Source organism: Acomys russatus, chromosome 8 (assembly GCF_903995435.1).
Source record: "Acomys russatus chromosome 8, mAcoRus1.1, whole genome shotgun sequence".
NCBI classification, from domain to species: domain Eukaryota; kingdom Metazoa; phylum Chordata; class Mammalia; order Rodentia; family Muridae; genus Acomys; species Acomys russatus.
In genome coordinates this window covers 17,954,181-17,975,689 of record NC_067144.1, presented here as the reverse complement: position 1 = coordinate 17,975,689, position 21,509 = coordinate 17,954,181, and the positions used below count along the sequence as shown (strand labels likewise).

The 21,509-nt window shown below is 43.9% G+C and overlaps 1 protein-coding gene across 2 annotated transcripts in view; it reads right to left on the bottom strand.

The window, feature by feature from the left end:
• Positions 1–1,198: 1,198 nt before the first annotated feature.
• Positions 1,199–21,509, bottom strand: part of LOC127192637 (solute carrier family 12 member 8-like) — a 72,773-nt gene continuing 52,462 nt past the window's right edge. Inside the window, exons 6-8 of one of the 2 annotated variants that reach the window (XM_051149827.1) lie at positions 11,360–11,457; positions 8,920–9,037; positions 1,199–1,428 (exon numbers count right to left, since the gene is read on the bottom strand). In XM_051149827.1, coding sequence (XP_051005784.1) covers positions 1,343–1,428; positions 8,920–9,037; positions 11,360–11,457 — 302 coding nt within the window. In that variant the 3' untranslated portion in view covers positions 1,199–1,342. Of the gene's footprint in view, positions 1,429–8,919; positions 9,038–10,623; positions 10,927–11,359; positions 11,458–21,509 lie in introns of those variants that run through there. The other variant, XM_051149828.1, reaches the window with a different exon arrangement.

The window sequence follows — 21,509 nt, the reverse complement described above, 5'->3', positions numbered from 1 at the left end:
AGAACCCCAAGTTGGGCAGCTTACAACTGCCTGTAACCCCAGCTCCGGAGAGATCTAACAACTCTGGCCTGTTGGGCACCTACACTCATGTGCAAATGTTCCCATCTCCAGTACACAGAAGTAAAAAAGCAAACGATGCTAGGGAAAGCAGAGTTGGTGCAATGAACATGGAGATGAGTGGTAATGATGGTATGTGACAATATGTTTGTATTTGATACCATGAATATACACTTAGTAATTCCATGAACATACAGATGATTAAGATGAAAACAAAACAAACAAACAAAAAAACAAAATCTGCTGGGTGTGGTGTTGCACACCTTTAATCCCAGCACTCGGGAGGCAGAGGCAGGCAGATCTCTGTGAGTTCGAGGCCAGCCTGGTCTATAAAGTGAGTTCAGGACAGCTAAGGCTACACAGAGAAACCCTGTCTCAACAAAACAAAACAACAAACAAGCAAACAAAAACGAAAACAAAACCCTAAGAGGGAGACACAAAGAGAGAAAAAGAATCCTGAGCTTACATCTGGGATCAGTGGGAACCTGTGCTAAGCTTCATTTGCAGCATCTGGGTGTGGGAAGGGTGGACACTGGCAAGTGCGAGTTAGAACACATAGAGTTTCAAAATCAAACCATCAACACGAAACCAAATAAACCCTGGCCTGCAGCGTTGGCTTCTCACTGATATTGAAAGGAAACAGAAGGCAGAGGAAGTTCCCAGAACCCTGAGGCCCCAAAGGATGAGGAAGTGATGGCTTCCTACGAGAGCAGGAAGGAACTACAGGGAAGGGGCCATAGGTAGCATCCCCTGACGTGCCACACTTCCCCTTCCGTGTACGAGAGCATATGGGCACCAAGCGATCCTCCAAGGCCTCTCGTCTGTGTTCATACTTGACTAGAGTATCTGTCACCAGAACAGTGACTCCAACTGCCTTTGGCCTGAGACAAGAAATGTGAGATCCAGTTTCACATTTCCTTGGGCTTTGATCTTGGCCTCGGTGAAGCATTGGTGCTAATGTGTCTTAGACTGTAAACTCACCAAGATCAACTGTGGTGACCTGTCACCCAATAATCAGATGAAGGCTTGGTGCGTGGAGGCTGGGGACATGAAAGGAAGAGGACGTGAGCCTGCAGGAGGTTCTTATGAGCTGAAGCTGGGAAAGAGGCGTGGTGGAGCAGGGAGGAGCAAGTGGCAGGTAGTGAGTGTGCTGGAGCAGTGATGGGCAAGTGCCAACCTCTCAGGGCATCTCCATTGTCAGGTCCCACACCCCAGTGCAGACCCAAGCATAGCCAGGAGCAAGACTTCTCAGTACCTCCCAAGACTCTGGGACACGCACCCCTCCTCATACCATCCCAGTGGGCACAAACCTGCAGGAGGGGACCAGGAAGGACTTCACGCATCGGAAAAGGCTGAAGCTTGAAGCTGACCCTGTGAGGAGGATAAGGGCATAGTCTTGAGGGTTTCTTGAACCCCAGCTCCACCGGGGGCCTGCACACCCGTCAACACACTCACAGACAACTTTCATGTGTGTGTGTACATACACAGACTTTACATACACTTTCCCACTCGAACCAAACAACCTTAACTGTTATATAGCGGCAGCTGCCTTCCTTGTGCTCATGTACAGTCAAGACTCATTTCTAAACTCCAAATGTCTTAGGAGGAGACTGGGTGGAGCTCACTGTAAAGAAAAGCGAAGGTGACTTGCTGGCTTGTGTCTTGAGAATTAAAGTACATTTTTATGACAGTCATTCTTAGATTCACACCTGCGTGTGTTGAACACACGCTCGGAAATCCCTCCTTGAGGAGCATGTACTCTTTGAGAACAGGGAACATGGCTTTTTCATCCACATAACCTCACAGGATCCAGCATTTGGGAAACCTTTTAATAGGTGTTAAGTGGACAAAATAGTTCAGCGGGCAGAAATGTTTGAAGTGGGGTGTTTAGTTTGTTTGTTTGTCGTATTGGCCAAATAGCCTTTGTATATGACACACTGCTCTGAGTGAAGTCCAACCTTAAATATACATATATAGTGAAATATTTATAAATTTATATAACAATAATTATGCATCATATAACAATATAATGGCCATATCATCTAAATCTATTGTTATATATTATAATTTATATTATGCTATCTTATATATGATATTATCACAGTAGGGAAGCATAAAAGCAGCCAGGCAGGGTGTCTGGAGCAGCTAGCTGAGAGCTCACATCCTAAACCACAACCAGGAAGCCAAGAACTCAAATTGGGACCGGCATGCAGCTTTAAAAATCTTGCGTGGCTTTAGAAACCTCAAAACTCATTTCTAGTGTTATTCTTCCCCCAGCAAGGCCACACCTCCTAACCCCAACCTAAACAGAACTGCCAACCGGGACCAAGTATTCGAATGCCGAGACTATGAGGGATGGCTCTTTCAAACCACCACTATGTTGTCATAGTAAGGTATATATATATATATAAAATGCCCCCCCCCATCCCACCAAGACAGGATTTCATTACAGTCCAGGCTAGCCTTGGACTTAACCATCTTCCTTTCTCTACATCCTATGTGCTAGGATTACAAGCACACACTACCATCTTAGCACAAATTATGTATAACTTTGGAAAAATTAATCAAACTTATTTTTAGAAAATATCCCTTGGCCAGGCAATGATGATGCACGCCTTTAATCCAGCTCTCAGGAGGCAGAGGCAGGTGGATCTCTGTATTTTTCAGACCACCCTGGTCTACAAAGTGAGTTCTGGGACAACCAAGGCTACACAGAGAACCCCTGTCTTGAAGAACCAGAAACAAAATTCCCTCAATTACATGAATAGATTATCATTAAATTGACTAGTATTTTAAGAGGCCTATGTTAAAATCTTACCTTAGTATCCTGTAATGAAACAGAACAAACTGTATGGACCTGCCATAGTATACATAATTGCAGGGAAGAGACTTAAAATATTAAGGTAATCAATATATATTCTATAAGACACTATTAACTGACCTTATTTATATATGATCATCTAAATTCTAAGTCATCTAAATTATAGATAGACTCTGGCTCGAAATTTTATTTCATACTTTACTATGATTAGATTTCTGGGAAAATTTTACATTTCCTAAGATGAAGCAATCATTGATATCATCATTATGCTAATCAAAATATATCCTACCTATAAAATTAGATGATATAGGCCCGCTTCTTAGCAAGTCTGTCTTTCTAAGGCATTACTTTTAGTACATGTCTTCACTTTAAATATCTAAAGCACTTTTCTGTAAAAATACGTATACCTAGTTATTGTAAATCTGAAGAACTTTTTATTTAGGACTTGATATTAATTACTTTTTTTTTTTTTTTCTTTTGGGATACGGTCTTACTGTGTAGCTCTAGCTGGCCTAGAACTCACTATGTAGACTAGGCTGGCCCTGAACTCACAGTGGTCTACCTCTGTCTCCTAGGTGTTGGGATTGAAGATACGTACCACCACACCTGGTGATATTAACTGCTTTATTTTAAATTGGAGCATTATAGAGTTTTCTGGAGTGTGCAAACGCATGTGCGTGCGTGCATGCGTGTGTGTATGTGTGTGTGTGTGTGCGTGCAAGCGCGCGCGCCTGCACACGTGGATTGCTAGGATTGAACCCAGGACAGTACTTTGGGCGTATTATACAAGCACTCTAGCACTCTAACACACCTTTTAAAAAATATTTCTTCTTTCAACAATATCTATTTGTGTGGGTATGCTCACATGAGTTCAGGAAAGAAGAGGACATTGGGTCCCCTGGATCTGGAGTTGTAGGAGGTTGTGAACTGCGCCATGTAGGTGCTTGGAAATGAACTTGGACCCTCTGCAAACTTAGAAGGTGCTTTTTTTGTTTTGTTTTTTGTTTGTTTGTTTTTCGAGACAGGGTTTCTCTGTGTAGCCTTGGCTATCTTGGACTCACTGTGTAGACCAGGCTGGCTTCGAACTCAGAGAGCCACCTGCCTCTGCCTCCCGAGTGCAGGGATTAAAGGTGTGCATCATCACGCCAGGCCAGTGTGTTTTTATTTTAAAAAATAACATTTTACTAATTATTTGAGAATTTCATACAATGAATTCTGGTCATATTCACTGTTCTCGCTCAATTCCTTCCAGATCCACCCATCTTCCTACCCACCAGGCTTCCGCTTTCTTCTTGAAAGACACTGAGTCCAACTTGCGTTGCCCACAGTTCCTGAGAACGGAGACTACCCTGGATTGTGGTCAACCGGCTGAAAGTCACACCATTAAAGAATATGGACTCTGGGTTGGGTATGGTGGTGTATGCCCTTAATCCCAAAATCTGGGAGGCAGAGGCAGGCATGTCTCCGTGAATTCAAGGCCCGACTGTCTATGTATTGTGAGTTCCAGGTCGGCAGGTCTTTTATCAAAAGAAAAATTAAAATTTATTTTCCCTCTTCCAGTAGCTTTCAAATGCCAATAGCTCATCTAGTGGTGGGGTTTTGTTCCTATGTCCCTCTGTCCATGGTGGGAGTTTGTCTGGCTTGAGTTTGCAGCAAGTCTTGTGCAGACGGTCACAATCACTGCGAGTACGTTAAGTGCAACTGTCCTGATGTGTTTGGAAAAGACGGTTCCTTACAGCCTTTCTGCCCTTGTTTGGAGAAGACCCTGAGCCTGGGCGTGAGACATGTAGTTTGTGTGTCCCATTTAGAGAGAAGCACTCTATAACCTCTTATTCTCTATATGTTGACCAATGGAGGGTCTTTGTTAATTGCCATCTAATTGAAGAAAAATGTCTCTGATGAGGGCTGATAGGATCGATGGATGTAGCAATGTGTCACTAGGAGTTGTTTTGATCCTACATTTATTTATCAGTATTCAGTTCTCCTCTGGGGCCTATGACCTATCTATCCACAGAGTCTTGGCTCCATTACAGTGCCACAAATGGGTTCCATCTTATGGAGCGGATCTTAGATCAATCAGAAAGTGGTTGGTTACTCCCATCACACTTGTGTCATTATTGCACTGCTGGGCATATCCTGCCAGGTCAGTTAGCATAGGTAGCTCCAAGGCTTCACAGCTGGGTGGGACTCATAATTACCTTTCTCTCCCACTAGCATGCATAGCACCTTCCAGCACTATGAAAACTAGCCAAATTCTAGCGGGTAACCAAAAACAGTGGGGATCACCTATAATGGTTTTTCTTGTGTGTGTGTGTGGGGGGGTGTCTATGGGACCTCACTGGCCAATTATTCAAAAAGAGGTAACCCATTCTGGTACTAGGGTTTTTTATTTGCTGGCACATGGCATCTTGTTGGAGTTCCTGTCCCATTATAGGGTAACTCCATTTTGTACTATATTTTTTATGTCTATATGTATATTTTATGAAGCTTCTACAGTAGTAAGAATGGCTTTTCAAAAGTTTTAGCTATCCTTCCCCATAATCCTTTGTCTACCCTGCCTTCCCACCTCCACTTCGTCTCATCCACCTGCTCCATTAGTCTCTCATCCTCCCTTATATCACTGTACTCGATGCCCCCTATCTTAAAAGCACAGCCCCAATGGCTCGTTACTAGTTTCTTTCTTTCTTTTTTTTAATATTTATTTATTATGTGTACAGTGTTCTGTCTGCATGTACACTTGCACACCAGAAGAAGGCATCAGATCTCAGTATAGACGGTTGTGAGCCAACGTGTGGTTGCTGGGAATTGAACTCAGGACCTTTGGAAGAGCAAGCAGTGCTCTTAACCTCTGAGCCATCTCCCCAGCCCCTTTACTAGTTTCTTAATCTCCATAGGTATTCCAAACGAATCACACATATCTAAAGCTAACATCCACATATAAGGGAAAACACAGAACGTTTGTCTTTGTTAGTCTGGGTCACCTCACTTATGGTGAGTGCAGTTCCATTCACTTACTTGTGCATCCCATAATTCATCTTTAATAGCTGACTAATATTCCATTGTGTAAATGTACAATAGCCAGGAGGTGGAATCAGCCTAGATGGACATCAGCTGATGAACGGGTAATGAAAATGTGGTGCATTCACACACTGGAGCGCTACTCTGCTGTTAATGCTTCTTTAAAACTGCTTTACTATAAAGGAAAAATATTAATTATGTGCTATGGTTTGATGGGTCCCACAAAGTTTATGTGGGGGAACATAATCTCTAATGTAAGTGCTGAAAGGCAGGATCCTTAGGTGGCTCAGCCACAGTGGCTCTGTTCTCATAACTTCAGTGGTGCGCTGCCTGGGAGCGGGGGACGGAGGAGGAGCATTATCAAGGAGGATCCCTGGTCCCTGATACTGTCCTGGGAGTGGGCCCTCCAATGATATAAGCTCATTTATTCCTGATTTCCGTCATTTATATCTGACCAGTCTGGCCAGAAGTCTGTTCATCTTACTGATCTTCAGCCAAGATCACTCGTTTCACTGGTGTGGCAGTTTGAATGACAACGTCCTCTATATGCGCAAGTGTTTGGACCCTTGGTCTCCAGCTGGTGGCACTCTTTGGAGAAGTTTAGGAAACGTGGCCTTGCTGGAGGGGGCATGTCACTAGGGGCCCCCTCCATTCTTGGTACTCTTTCTGCTTTGTGCTTGCTGTTCAAGACGTGAGCTCTCAGCATTCGGCTCCTGCCTCCACGCTTGCTGCCTGCTGCCATCATGGACTCTTATCCTTGTGGAACCATAGGCCCAATAAACCCTTACTCTGTAAATTGTCTTGGTCATGGTGTTTTTTCACAGAAGCAGAAAAGTAATGAGTACAGTCAGTATTCTCATTTTTTTTCTTGTTTTGTACCTATCTTATTTCTACTATATTACTTAACATGTCCTTGTCCCACCCCCAGCCCCAGCCCTCACTGCCACTTTGGATTTAATTTTCTCTCTCTCTCTTTTTTTTTTTTTTTTTCTTTTAATTTTTTTAAGTTCAAAACTCAGGTCTGAGCTCACTACTTTGAGAACATTCTTCTTTGATAATATATGCACTAGTTGCTATGAATTTGTTAGCTATATCTTACAGTTTTGATATGCTGCAGTTTTGGGTTACATTCAGTTCAAATGTATTTTGAGTTCAATTCTGTCTTATTTTTTGAAACTTCTGCTAGTTTCTATAGTTTACTCTCTGTTCTTAGTTATTTAACATTCTTTAGTTTCTAAATATTTGGAGGTTTCCCCCATTATCTTCCTGTTATTTATTTCTAATTAGTTTCCCCTTCAGAGAAATATTTTATTCAGTTGACCTGAATAATTTTGAATTCACCAAATCTTTATGACCTATAATATCCCTGTGTTCCTTATTACTGAAAAGAATGTGAATTTTGCTGTTTATAGGGAGAATGCTCTATAAACATTAGGACAAGCTTGTAGACAGTATTACTCCAGTCTTCTAAGGCCTCAATAACTTTATTCCTACATGTGTCAATTATTGTGAGGCAGATGTTGAAATCTATGTGGCCATGAACTTTTCTATTCCCTCCCCCCCCCCCTCATTCTGTAAATGATTCTGCTTTTATGTATTCCAAAGCTCTGGGTTGTTTTATTTTGTTTGGGTTTTTTGTTGTTGTTGTTGTTGTTTTGTTTTGTTTTGAGTCACAGTTTCTCTATTTACCTTTGTCTGTCCTGGAACTCACTTTGTAGACCATGTTGGCCTCAAACTCACAGAGATCCTCCTACCTCTGCCTCCCAAGTGCTGGGATAAAAAGATGTATGCCACTACCACCTGGCTAATGCTCTGTTTTTTAAGGTTATGAAAGTTAAGGTTTAGTATGTTTTCTTTATACTTTCCCCCTTCATCTTTATCAAGTGATCCTCTTCATCACTAGCAACAACCTTCTTCTGAAACTAATCTAATATTAATGCAATTGCTCCAGCTGCCTTTTGATTGGACTTAGCCTCATATATATTTTCACATCCTTTTTATTTTAACCTATTTGTGTGTTTTTTATTTAAGACAGATTTCTTTAGCTGTCTTTTTTAGGTGTCTTCTTTAGGTGTCTTTTAGCGCCTTTTTAAGAGTTGGATCTCCAGGACTGCAAAAATAAATTCACCAATTAAAAGAAGTTTCTTGTAGGCAGCATATAGTTGGGTCACACTTTTTTTTATTCAGTTTCTACTTAGTTGAAGGTGTTTAGACTATCTAAATATACTGTAATAATCAATATAGATAGGCTTATAAAAATCACTGTTGTTCTTTGTTTAACTCAGGCTGGCATTGAACCTGCCATCTTCCCACTTTCGTTGCCCATGACCTCATGTACACATATCATGTCTTTGTTTAAGTATTATCAATAAAGTTTCTTTATTATACTTATTTTTGCTTTTTGATGTACTTTACATTTTTAAATCATATTTACTCGTTTCTATGTACACACACACACATACACACACAAACACACACACACACACTGTACCTGTGTGGAGGTCAAAGGATAATTTGCAGAAGTCAGTTTTACCTTTCTATCATGTGAGTCTTGAGGATCAAACTCAGGTTGCCAGGCTTTGCAGCAAGTACCTTTACCCACTGGGCCATCTCTTCAACTCTTACTATGTTATTTTATTTTTCTTACTCAATATTTACCTCTGTTGATTTGTTAGGTATAACTCTTCACTATATTATACAGTGGTTGGTTTAGGGTTTATGTTACACATCTTAAACTATCTTGCTCTGTTTTCAAATGATATTATAGTGTTCATTCAAAGCTTAGGAAACGTATAATATTATGCTGCATCAGTATACTTTATTTCAACATATTTTATCCTTCTTGGCTCTTTTACCACCGTGGTCATCTATTTTAGTTCTATAGGTCTTATAAATCTCAAATGAATTGCTAGTGTATTTCATTTATAATTATTCGCGTCAATGGCATACTTCTTAACACACAGTTCTTCACTGAAAGCTAGGAAAAACAAAGGAAATGGTAGCACAATGACTCAGCCACTTACCAAGGTAAAGACCTGGATTGGCCTGGCCAATGTAGAAATACACAATGGCAGCAACACCCATGCTAAACAGGGTATAGGCCCACTGGATCACAAACATGATGAGAAGGGACGCAATAGCCTGCAGAAATGCACAGGAAGAGCGAGTCACCTCGACGTTTTGTACAGGGTAATAAAAACACAAGGCACAAGGCTAGAACCTTAGGAGACACTGGTCTCTTATCAACTTCTGACCTCTGTAAAGTCTGATTAAAGCTTACTTATAATAAAATATTACTGGGTAGTGTACTGGTAGGTTTCTTTTCTTTCTTTCTTTCCTTTTTTTTTTTTCTCCAACTTGCACTAGGGTCATCTGGAAATATGGAACCCAGTTGAGAAAACGCCCCCTCCATCAGATTGGCCTTTATGCATTTTTCTTCTTCTTTTTTTTTAATATTTTATTAATTTATTCATATTACATCTCAATTGTTATCCCATCCTTTGTATCCTCCCATTTCTTCCTCCCTCCCATTTTCCCCTTACTCCTCTCCCCTATGATTGTGGCTGAGGGGGACCTCCTCCCCCTGTATATGCTCATAGGGTATTAAGTCTTTTTTTTTTTTTTTCTTTCAATTACTGGTCTAGGGTTCCTGGGTTGTACAAGAAAACAGGCTGGGCAAGCCATGGGGCTAGGCTAGTAAGAAGCTTCCGTCCATAGTCTCTGCGTCAACTCCTGCATCGAGGTTCCTGCCTTGAGTTCCTGCCCTAATTTCTTTTCATGATAGACTGGAGGCTATAAGATAAAAATAAAGCTCTTCCTCCCCAAAGTTGTATTTATCCAGTGTTTATTACAGCCATAGGAGGCAAAACTAAGACAGGTGGTTAGTGTTGGCTGTTAACTTGACAGGATATGGAATTACTCAGGAGGCAAGCCTCTAGTCATGTCTGCGAGGAATTTATTTAGATTAGGTTAGGCCCTGGGCATGACTGTGAGAGATTATTTTGATTAGGCTTACTGAGGTGTGAAGACCCAATGTGAAGGACGGTGACATCGTCCCCTGGGCTTGAGTCTCGGATTGTGTGAGAAGGAGGAAGCCCGCTGAGCACAGAAATGCATCTTCCTCTGCTCTCAGACTGTGGATGCAATGTGATTAGCTGCTTCAAGCTCCTGCTGCAAAGATTCCCCTCCATGATGGATTGCACCATCAAACAATTAGCCAAAAATAAGCCCCCTTTCTCTTAAGTTGCCTTTGTTAGAGTAGCAAGACACCCAACAGTTAGAGAAATAGTACCAGGAGTGGGGATGTTGCTGTGATGAACTTGACCACATGGTGCTTAGCACTTTGGAAACTGGTTTCGCAGGCAGCATGTAGAAGCATTTGGAACTTTGTGATAGCAAAGCCTTTGAATATGGGGACTTTCAAAGGGAACTGAACATCTTGCACTATGAAATGGCTATGAGCATGAAGACGAAAGGTGGAAAGTTATAGCTTAAGTTTTTTTAATAGCTTAAAATTTTTAATGGCTTGTTCGTTAAACTGACAAAGCGGTGGGATTGTGATGGTTAGTGTCAAATGTCAATCTTACAATCAGTATCTAGACCCCTCATTCTGGATTCTGGAACCAAAAAAAAAAAAAGCAACCATGCAAGCAAGTTTTTAGGGAAATCCCTTTTGAAAATGACCCCTTAATCAATCCCACCAACAAGCAGACACTCTGTCTGTCTTAGCTACTTTTCCTGTTGCTGTGATAAACTAGTCTGACAAAATCAGCTTAAGGAAGAAAGAGTTTATTTCAGCTCACAGTTAGATGCTCACAGTCAGAGTCCTTCGTGGCTATGTGGGGGAGTCACAACAGTGGGAAACTGAGGCAGCCAGCCATAATGCACCCACAGTCTAGAGCAGAGAGGGAAGGATGCTTCTGTAGCTTACTTTCTCCTTTTCATACAGTCCAGGATCCCAGCCCATTCTAGACTTTACCAAGTTGACATTTGAGATTAACTATCATACTGTTTTGGTGTCCCATTTCTCCCTATAATCAACAAATTAGCATGAAATTAGTAACCTAGGGGTTATCAGATATGATTATGTAGATAGTAGATAATTGATTAAGATGAGTGGTTAATTAAACATAAATTTTATCATAGCAGATTCACCTTAACTCTAATAAAGTAAGCTATTTAATCATGCTAATGTTAATTAATACTTTTCCTTCCCTCAAAACTCACTCTCTCTCTCTTTCTGTCTCTCTCTCCCTTTCTGTCTCTCTCTCCCTTTCTGTTTCTCTGTTTCTGTCTCTGTCTCTCTCTGTTTCTGGGTCTCTGTCTCTCTCTGTCTCTTTCTCTCTCTCTCTCTCTCTCTCTCTCTCTCTCTCTCTCTCTCTCTCTCTCTCACACACACACACACACACACACACCTTCACCTGAGTTCTTAAGGGACACTGAGATCAAGATGGAATTACTCACCCCTAACAGGGACACCCAGGGGTTACACATGCGAGTATAGAAAGCACTTGGTCTCCTCTGGACCTCTTGCTCCTGAAGTCTGCATTTCGGAAAGAAATCTTTAAAAAAAAAAAAAAAAAAAGAGTTAGCCAAATCCTTCAGTACAACTTACTACCAAAACCGCTCTATTTTCATAAGCAAATGCCTACAAGCCCCCGTCCCCTGATGCTGAAAATCAGCCTAGAGCTAGCTCCTAGTACTTTCTCCCAGAGAAGCAAGGACGAAGGACTGTTATGGCCTCATGCTGGAACAGACCTGAAAAGAATGAGAAGAAAGGAGAGAGCAGAAGCGTGAGCCTCCCAAGTTCACTGCACATTTGTCGTTATCTGTCATCTAGGGGCATTCTGTGTCCAGATCTTCCCTCTCTCTCACATGGATGGGGGTCAGAAGTGGGGAGCTGGACACCTGCTGTTGGGATCCTGGTGTGACCTGTGGAACTGATGGGCCAGACTGGCTTTTGCCTACCAACAGGCTGCTTTTTTGCTACCATCTAACTGTTGGTAATTTATGTTAGCCTGGTCTCAGACAAAGGAGTCACAGGGAGGGAAGCCTTCCCCTGACTCCTTCCTCTGGCAGTTGAAGAGGCTGAGGGGACCAAAAAAACCCGATGCATTTGTGGATGCACAAATAGATCCCCGTTCCACTTCCTTCACCATGGGTTTCAGGCACGTCGGAGCATCTCAGAGTGGCATGTTTTAGTCAGCTCTGCCTACTCAGTTTACATGCTTCCAGACATGCTCAACTTAACCACAAAAATACATATAACAATGTGACCTAATCACCACACGCACCATGCGTGGTGAGTCAAACAACCGCTAAGTCTGGATTAACTTTGCCGTGTGTTTGTATGTTTGTGCCTCATTCTTGACAGAACCTTCTATAGCTAGCTGCTCAGGAAGTGTGTCAGCTCCTTAACTCTTTACTCTCCAGCCATCAGACTCCTTGGGCCACAGCACCTGGAGCGTAGCAGCTCCTTTCCCAGCCCTTCTTTGCCCCATGTCCTGATCCTGTCTAACTCACTGGCTCTCTTCTTTCTTGAGCTGCTTCTGATGGGCCGGCGGGTCTCTGGAATCCTGCTGGGATCCACTTTGCACAGATCCCTTATCTCTCTGCCTATTATCTACTCCTGGGGCCATAGCCCATATCACTGCCTCACAACCGCTCTTCCCTGCCACACACACCTAACCCCTCATACTGGGTCACGTCTCCTTTGTCCCATCTCCTTTCTTTCACAGAGCCTGCCATCATTTGCATCTGTATTCTTATCTACTTTTTTTTTTTTTTTTTGCCTTGATGCCCCCCTGGAGTATATGCATCTTGGGAACAGGATCCATGTTGGTCTTGAGGCTGGGGCTTACAGCTGGCAATCGCTATGCGCTTCAGAGTCAGCTTTCATCTCTGGACCCTGTGCCTTTTAGAACTAGGCCTTCTGGACAGCTATGGTGGTGGAATCTGTAATCTCAGCACCCAAAAAGGCCAAGACAAAAGGATCACAAATTCTAGGCCAGCCCGGACTATATACAAAGAGTCTATGTCTTAAAATCAAAAAGCAAACCAAACTAAGCCAAATCAGCTAGCCCCTCTGAAGCGGGCCAGATTGACCACGCCCTTCACATCCAGTCTGTTATGGCTACAACATGAAAAGTCCCCACAAGCTCACGTGCAAGGGGCTCACTTGCCTGCTGGTGGGTTTTTCAGGGAAAGCAAATTGGGTCACGAGAGCTATAATGTCATAAATGGATTAACCACTGATGGGTCGATGACTTGATATGACTTGATTATTAGGAGGTAGGAGAACCATTAGAACTGGAGGAAAGGGGTCACTCGGGTGGGGGGTGCCTCTGAGGGTGTATGCTCCCCTGTCCCTTCTTGTCTTTCTCTCACCGCTTTCTCTCCATATGAGGAGAATACACTGGACTACACGCTCCAGCCACCATGGCACTCTGCAACACCACGGGCCCAGGAGCAACACAACCAACAGGGATAGATCGAAGCTCGGGGATTTGTAACAGTAACAGGAAGTCTGACAGTTTGCCCTTTGTCGCTGTAGTCTTTTACCATCTTCCTGCTTATCTCTTGCCCTTCTCTGAGTAAAGATTTCAGCCTGAGGTTTCCCATCTTCCTCTCTCAGAACTCCACTATTGGTCTTGGTAACCAATATATACAAACATACTTAATTCCTTGAATGGGCCACTCCAGCAATCTTTTCTTTCACTCACGTCAATTTCTCCTTCCTTAGTCACACTTGAAGGTCGTCATCACAAGCTTTATATTAATATTTATATATATTATATAAAATGTATATATGTTATATAATACATGTAAACATATATAGATATATTTATATTTATAAATATATTATAACTATAATAAACATATTTAACATAATATAATAAATAGATACAACTATTTATAAATATATAATATATAAATTATATTTATATATAATTTGTATTTTTTTTTTCTTTCTTTAGTTCATTTGTTCTGCCATCCCTCACTCCCGGTCCATAGGAACCCTGGAATATTTCTGCTTCCCATTTCCTGCTTCCTGTTTTCACTACCACCTTACCTAACCCAGGAGCCGCTACAGTTTGGACTTTTAGTGCTCAACATGGGATGCCCTCCCCTGATAGGATAGTAGAGCTTTGAGGAGGTGGAGTCTAGTGCAAGGGATTTTGGTCACTGAGACACCTTCTTGAAAGGAGCCCTTTGCTTCCTCCTTTTTCTCTTTTGTGGCCTGGCCATGATGTGAGTGGTTCTGTTCCACCACGTACTCCTGCCATGAAGTGACACAGGCGTCCAACCAAGGGGCTGATTGTGAACAAAAACCTCCCAAACTGTCAGCCAAAAGGAGCCTTTTCTCCTTTTAAGTTTGCTGTGTCGGGTGTTGGAAGAAGGCAAAGGTGACTTAACGTGGATTCCACGGTCTAGGACGGCCAGCGCTCCCTACACACATCTGCTTCCCTGTTAGCTTTCCCAGAGATCTTGTATCCAGCCAGCTCATTCTCCTAAGTGCTGGAATAGCAAACAGAACTTCCATATCCTCTGATCACCATCTCTTCAGCCCACCTGTGTCTGAACTCACTGCTTCACGGCCCCTCCTTAACAGCGCATGCTCAGTCAGACACATCCCTCCAATCACCGTCGTCCAGCGCTTTTCCCGCTCAGAACTTTGTTCTCACATGACCAATTTACCGATCCCCTACTGAACCAGTCGCATTACATACAAATACAATGCCATTTCTCTCACCTACACAAATATGTCTAGGTTACTCGTTAGCTACTGCCTAGCTTCTTTGTTTCTCCTACAGCAAACCTCCTTTACAATTTTATCTAATCAGTATCTGTGGTGGTTTGAATAGGTGTGGCCCCCATAGACTCATGTGTTCAAACGCTTGGCCCCTGAGGAGATGCACTATTAGGAGGTGTGGCCTTGTTGGAGGAGGGGCGTGTGTGTGTGTGTGTGTGAGTGTGTATGTGTGTGTGTGTGTGTCAGTGTCACTGTAGGAGGTAGGCTTTGAGGTCTTCTGTGCTCAAGCTCCACATGTGGAATCCAGTCTCTTCCTCGATATCTGTGGATCAAGATGTAGAACTCTCAGTTCCTTCAGCACCATGTCTGCCTGTGTGCTACCATGTTTCCCGCCATGATGATAATGGACTAAACCCCTGAAACTGTAAGCCAGCCTCAAGTAAATGTTTTCCTTTGCAAGAGTTGCCTTGGTCACGTTGTCTTTTCACAGCAATAAAACACATACTAAAACAGCCCATTATTTTTTTCAATCCACTGTTTGGTTTGGTTTGGTTATTTTCAAGACAGGGTCTCTCTGTGTAGCCTTGGCTGTCCCAGACTTGCTTTGTAGATCAGGCTGGCCTCAAACTCACAGTGATCCATCTGCCTCTGCCTCCCAAGTGCTGGGATTAAAGGCATGCGCTACTACGCCCAGCTCCCACCCTTTGTTTTTGAGGCAGGGTGTTAAGAGCCAGGATGGCCTCAAACTTGAAATCCTCCTGCCTCAGCTTCCAAGCACCAAGATTAGCGGCGAGTATCATCACATCTGCCTTCACTGATCCACTCTAGAGATGCCTGATCCCACTAAGGACTCTTGCTATGCTTGCCAACAATCTGAATGTAACTCAAGTCCTTTTCATCCTGTTTGACTCATTAGATGTCCTTGAAATGCTTTCTTCTCCTGTATACCCCGCCTTCCTGTTTTCCTCTTCACCCCTTTTCAGTCTCCTTTGCTCTTTCCTCTCCTCCTTTGAAAACACTGAAGCTCCCCCATGCTCAGTTCTCAGCACCTTTCTTTTTCCTTATGCACCCACTTCTAAGAGAGCACGTCTTGTCCCGTGCTTTAAGTGCTAGGCACACAGCGAGAACTCTCTGAGTTTGGGTCAACTTTTGAACTTAAGTTTTGATATCTAATTGCCTTGTCAATACTTCTACCCCCCACCCCCCAGTAGGCTACTAAGCACCTCAAACTTAGCATGACTAAACCAGAAATCTATTCTTCCTGAGTCTTTTTTGAAGACCGAGTAAATGATATGATTTCTACAAACAGGTAATACTTATTCTGACCCCTCTTTCTCCCACTCCTACCTACATTCCATCTGAAAACCCAGCTGCTCCCGAATATGATCATCCCTTGCCATCTCTGTGGCTCCATCTCATCAGCTCACTGCAGTGGGTCCTGTGGTAGACATCACAACTATCGTATTGCTAAGCAGTTCTTGCAGCTCTTTGGCCATCTGACTAAGATCTCACCAAGAGAGAGCAGCCGTGGAGAGTGCCACTTCTGAGCCAAGGTCTTTGGGAGTCCGTGTGCCTTTTCTGTTTTTTTCTCTGCCTGAGATCGGAATGTGTAACTCAGCTATGACGTTGGCATGGCAAGGTCCTGGGGGAGGCGGGCTTTGTGCCTTCAGATCTTCAAAGCAGCCTGAGTCCCTGAATCCATGCCCAGAAGAGAACCTCCCACAGACTTGGAACACCCTTCTCAGATTGTTAATGCAAGAGAAAACTAACCTTCTGTTGTGCTCAAGCCACGATGCTTTTATTTCAGTAGAGCAGTTTAGCCTCTTTGCCTCCCAACAAGCTCTTTTCTGGTGAATGTGTGTGAGGCGCCACAGCTCCCTCCCTGCCAGGGGTGGTTAGTGTGCACCTTGACAGAGTCTGGACTGTCTAGGAGACAAGCCTCTCTGCATGTGCCTGTCAGAGATCGTCAGGATAAGGTGGGAAGGCCCACCCTAAAAGTGAACGGCAGAGTACTCTTTGAGCTTAAACAACAGACTGCTAAAAATGTAAAAGCCAACCGGGAACTAGCACCTGTTGCTCTCTGCTTCCTGACTGTGGATGGGTGTGACCAGCTGTCTCCCCCAACTCCTGCCACCATGGTGGGTGGACTCTGTCCTTGACCAAAGCCAGAACAAACTCTGTCTCCCATAAGTTGTTCTTGTGGGGGTATTTTTGTCTCAGCAATGAGTAAAGTGACTGACTGATAGCCACTCCAGTCTACATCCCATTATCTGTTTTTTTATTCTTTTTTGTTTGTTTTGCTTTGTTGTTGTTGTTTTGTTTTGTTTTGTTTTGTTTTTGAGACAGGGTTTCTCTGTGTAATAGCTCTGGCTGTCCTAGAACTCGCTCTGTAGACCAGGCTGGCCTCGAACTCAGAGAGATCCACCTGCTTCTGCCCCACCAAGTGTTGGGATTAAAGGCGTGTGCCATCGCCGCCTGGCTGTTTTTTTCACTCTTGATATTTACCACGTACAATGCAGTGTATGTTTGCTAACCATGCATCTTCCCCCACAAGAATGAAAGCTCCATGACAACAGAAACCTTTCTGTATCTGCTCAGCATCTTCTTCCAGCACTCAAAATGGTCCATGGAATGGGGCTGTCCCACACATGTGGTTGAACAAAATAAGCCATTTACCCCCACAAAGACATCTTTCATGATCTCAAGACCCATTTGAATTCATCGTGTGCTTACAAGTACTATACTCAGGGTTCTAAACATCTGTGTTCGGATGACAAATAGCCTCCTGTAAACCTCCAGACACTTAAGAATTTGTGCATAACAAGAACTTAGTAATCCTAATTGTGGATTAAAACAACATTGTCAAGACTTACCATTGGTTTGAATGGATGGCTCCACTATCCTTTTCCTGTTGAGACAGAGTCTAGCTATGGAGGCTGGCTGGCCTGGAATCCTCTTGCCACATCCCTCTGAGTGCTGGGATTCAGGTATGAGCCGCTTGCCTGGCTCCATTATTTTATTTTGTTTTTCTTAAAGAAGGAGCTCTGTTATGAGAGCTATGATTTGAGACGTATAATTTTAACATGCTGTTGCATGAGTCGTTTTTTCAATCATAGGCTTAATGGAACACAGTCACCTTTTTGGATTAAAGGAAACAGGATTGGCCAAGGATGCAGATCTCTGCCTCTCTGAGCTTCATCAGATGTTAGGCTCTCTCTTTCCCTGCAGTTGGTGCCTTACAATCTCAGTTCCATAATTAGTTCCTGACTCCGGATGGTGGGACTTAGGCTTGTCCACTGTCAAAGGTGCTAAGGGCTTATGGGGACTCTATGACAAGCCAAAACAAGGCATCTGTACATGTGTGTGGGAGGGGTGGTATGGGTGGGGTGGGTTTCAAGTACACGGGGATGAGATAATGGTTATTATCCTTTGACAAGTAGACCGCCTTGGTTTGGTTTTGTTATTTTGAGTTAAAGTCTCTCATGGCCCAGGCTGGCTTTGAACTCATTGATGAGGCGAGACTAGTCTTCAACTTGTGATCCTCCTGTCTCTTCCACGCAAGAACCGGGAACATAGTTATGCACCGCACTGCCCCCGTGTTCACCAACAATGGAAGGGGCAGTTCACAGAAGGCTTCTCAGTGACTTGGCCCAAGTATAACAAACAAGCAGTCCCTCATAACCCTGGATGGCCAGGTCCTGATGCCCTGTAGGCTTTTTTTTCTCTCTCGACAGATTTTACTATAAGAAGCAAATGTTAAGTCGGGCATGGTGGCACATGTCTTTAATCCCAGCACTCAGGAGGCAGAGGCAGGTGGATCGCTGTGAGTTTGAAGCCAGTCTGGTCTACAAAGTGAGTCCAGGACAGCCAAGGCTACACAGAGAAACCCTGCCTCAAAAAAACCAATAAATAAATAAACAAACAAATAAATAAGAAGCAAGTGTTACAAATGTTTGAGAGGGAGAAGATAGTTCCTCATACCGGCAATACTAGGGAGCAACAACCAGGAAGGCAGCTATACTTTATCAAGCCAACGACTGAGCCAAGAAAAGCATCATACATGTTAATAACAGCAAAGCAAGAAAAAAGAAAAAAAAGATACAATCTACTGGGATGTCTGTGACCTTTTATGTTCATGAAGCTCATGCATGTACAGATATTTCAGGCCTTCTGTGAGCTGTGCCTTCCACTGCAGGTGGTCATGGGGACAGTGTGATGTGCACCTTCCACTGCAGGTGGTCATGGGGACAGTGTGATGTGCACCTTCCACTGCAGGTGGTCATGGGGACAGTGTGATGTGCACCTTCCACTGCAGGTGGTCATGGGGACAGTGTGATGTGCACCTTCCACTGCAGGTGGTCATGGGGACAGTGTGATGTGCACCTTCCACTGCAGGTGGTCATGGGGACAGTGTGATGTGCACCTTCCACTGCAGGTGGTCATGGGGACAGTGTGATGTGCACCTTCCACTGCAGGTGGTCATGGGGACAGTGTGATGTGCACCTTCCACTGCAGGTGGTCATGGGGACAGTGTGATGTGCACCTTCCACTGCAGGTGGTCATGGGGACAGTGTGATGTGCACCTTCCACTGCAGGTGGTCATGGGGATAGTGTGATGTGCACCTTCCACTGCAGGTGGTCATGGGGACAGTGTGATGTGCACCTTCTACTGCAGGTGGTCATGGGGACAGTGTGATGTGCACCTTCCACTGCAGGTGGTCATGGGGACAGTGTGATGTGCACCTTCCACTGCAGGTGGTCATGGGGACAGTGTGATGTGCACCTTCCACTGCAGGTGGTCATGGGGACAGTGTGATGTGCACCTTCCACTGCAGGTGGTTATGGGGACAGTGTGATGTGCACCTTTCACTGCAGGTGGTTATGGGGACATGTGATGTGCACCTTCCACTGCAGGTGGTCATGGGGACAGTGTAATGTACACCTATGTTCCCTGTTCTTGGGAGGGAGAAACCAATTGTGTCCATTTTTTAAGTTACCAAATCTAAGGAATTTCATAGCAATTATTTCAGCTCTCTACTAAGCCATCTCTGAAAATTCATTCCTTCCCTCCCCTTACTTCCTCCTCCCGTTTGTGATTCTGGGGATCAAACTCACAACCCTTGTTGTGACAGGCAAGCGTTCTGCTACTAAAACACACCCCCACTTCCAAGGATTCTTATCAGCTCAGGACACCCCAAGACCAAGTTCTCAGCACAAAGGAGATTTATTTGCCCCAGAGAGTCAAAGGTCAGGGAATAAGAGACAAAGACAGGAGACAGAGGACCAGGGAGAAGAAGAAATGAACAAGGGAGAGGAGGAAAGGGTGTTTGTCTTGGGGGAGGGGACAGAGTGGGGACAAAGGACTGCTTCCGGATGGAAGGCTAAAGGGGAGACCCCATGTTAGGATGAGGTGTTTAATTTTAGTTTGGCATGTTAATTAGGTGAGCCAAAGGGGGCTTTTGATTGCTGGACTTCAATACTTTGATAGCTGGACCTTGGCAGTCAGCCTCAGGAGGAGGAAGTGGCCAAATAAGGGATTGGACCTTGGTGGCTGGCTTTAGCGATGCAATCTAACAGTTTTTAGCAAGGTAGAGGGCATGAGGAGAAGGGCAAGGCCTGCCAGAGCCATGTTTGCCGTGCTCAGGCGGGCCAGAGTCGCTTCATTAAACAGCATATGGAAACCAAAGATTTATGTTGCACGGGATTGCATTTAAAACACACATGGTATTTTGATCATATTGATATTACAGTTCACTTAGCCACTTTCCAAATGCTGAGCATTTATTTCTAATTTGTCATCAATACAAACAATGTCACCATAACAATGGGGAACACATTCTTGGATTTGCTGTTTGGGTTGGGTTGTTTCCCTGATACACAATTCCCCAAACGGATTTTTCCAAATCAGGCCAATTATACAATTTTCTAACTCTTGTTACATCTTCAAAGGGACTTCCAGCTATGATGAGTCTTCCTCTGTAAAATAAGTGTAAAAGTATGTGTGTGCATGTGTGTGCATGTGTGTGTGCATGCGTGCGTGTGTGCGTGCATGAATGCATGTGTCCATGTGTGAAAAAGAACTACCTCAGAGCTTCAGAAACTTACCAAATGGGGAAAACAGTTAAAAAGCACTTATTTTTCAAAAACTGCTGGAGTGTAGGGCCTGGAAGTACTCTAATATGCTTAGGAGACCCAGGCAGGAGGATTGCAAATTCAAGGGCAGCATGAACAATTCAGTCAAACCCGGTCTCAAAATACAAAGTAAAACCAATGCTGCGGCTGGTGTTCTGCGGCAGAGTGCTTGCCTGGGATACACAGGGCCCTGGGTCCAATCTCAAGTACGCAACAAAATCAGAAATCTGCTGGATATGATCAAGGCAGATTGTGTGCAGGTATGAACTTATCAAAGAATAAATTTAAAAACAAACAAAAAGCTTAGGGTGATGACAGCGATTCTGTGGCCTTCCCGCCAGCCGCAACCTTCTAGAGGGGACAAACACTTGGATCAGAGAGAGCTTTGTACGCTGAACATGAGGAGTCCAGTAGAACAAATGGAGCACTGTCGCTCCTTTACTTCACTAGCGTGAGGATGTAGGCGTGGCCAGATAGAACAGTCACCTAGAAAGTCAAGGGAGAGGCTAGAAACGAAAGACCCTGCAGGACCAGGAACTTCTACGTGTCCCTGGGTGACAGGGAAGGCCAGAATGTCTGGAAAAATGTAAAAGCCAAGGGAGGCTGGAGGCCTGTCCCAGACTCATGATGCTCCCATTGCTCTCCACAATCCATCCGCAGGTGACCGAAGTCTACAGACTGGTAGACACAGGGGCCACCTTCTGGGGGAAGTGAGCAGCCTTCAAAAGG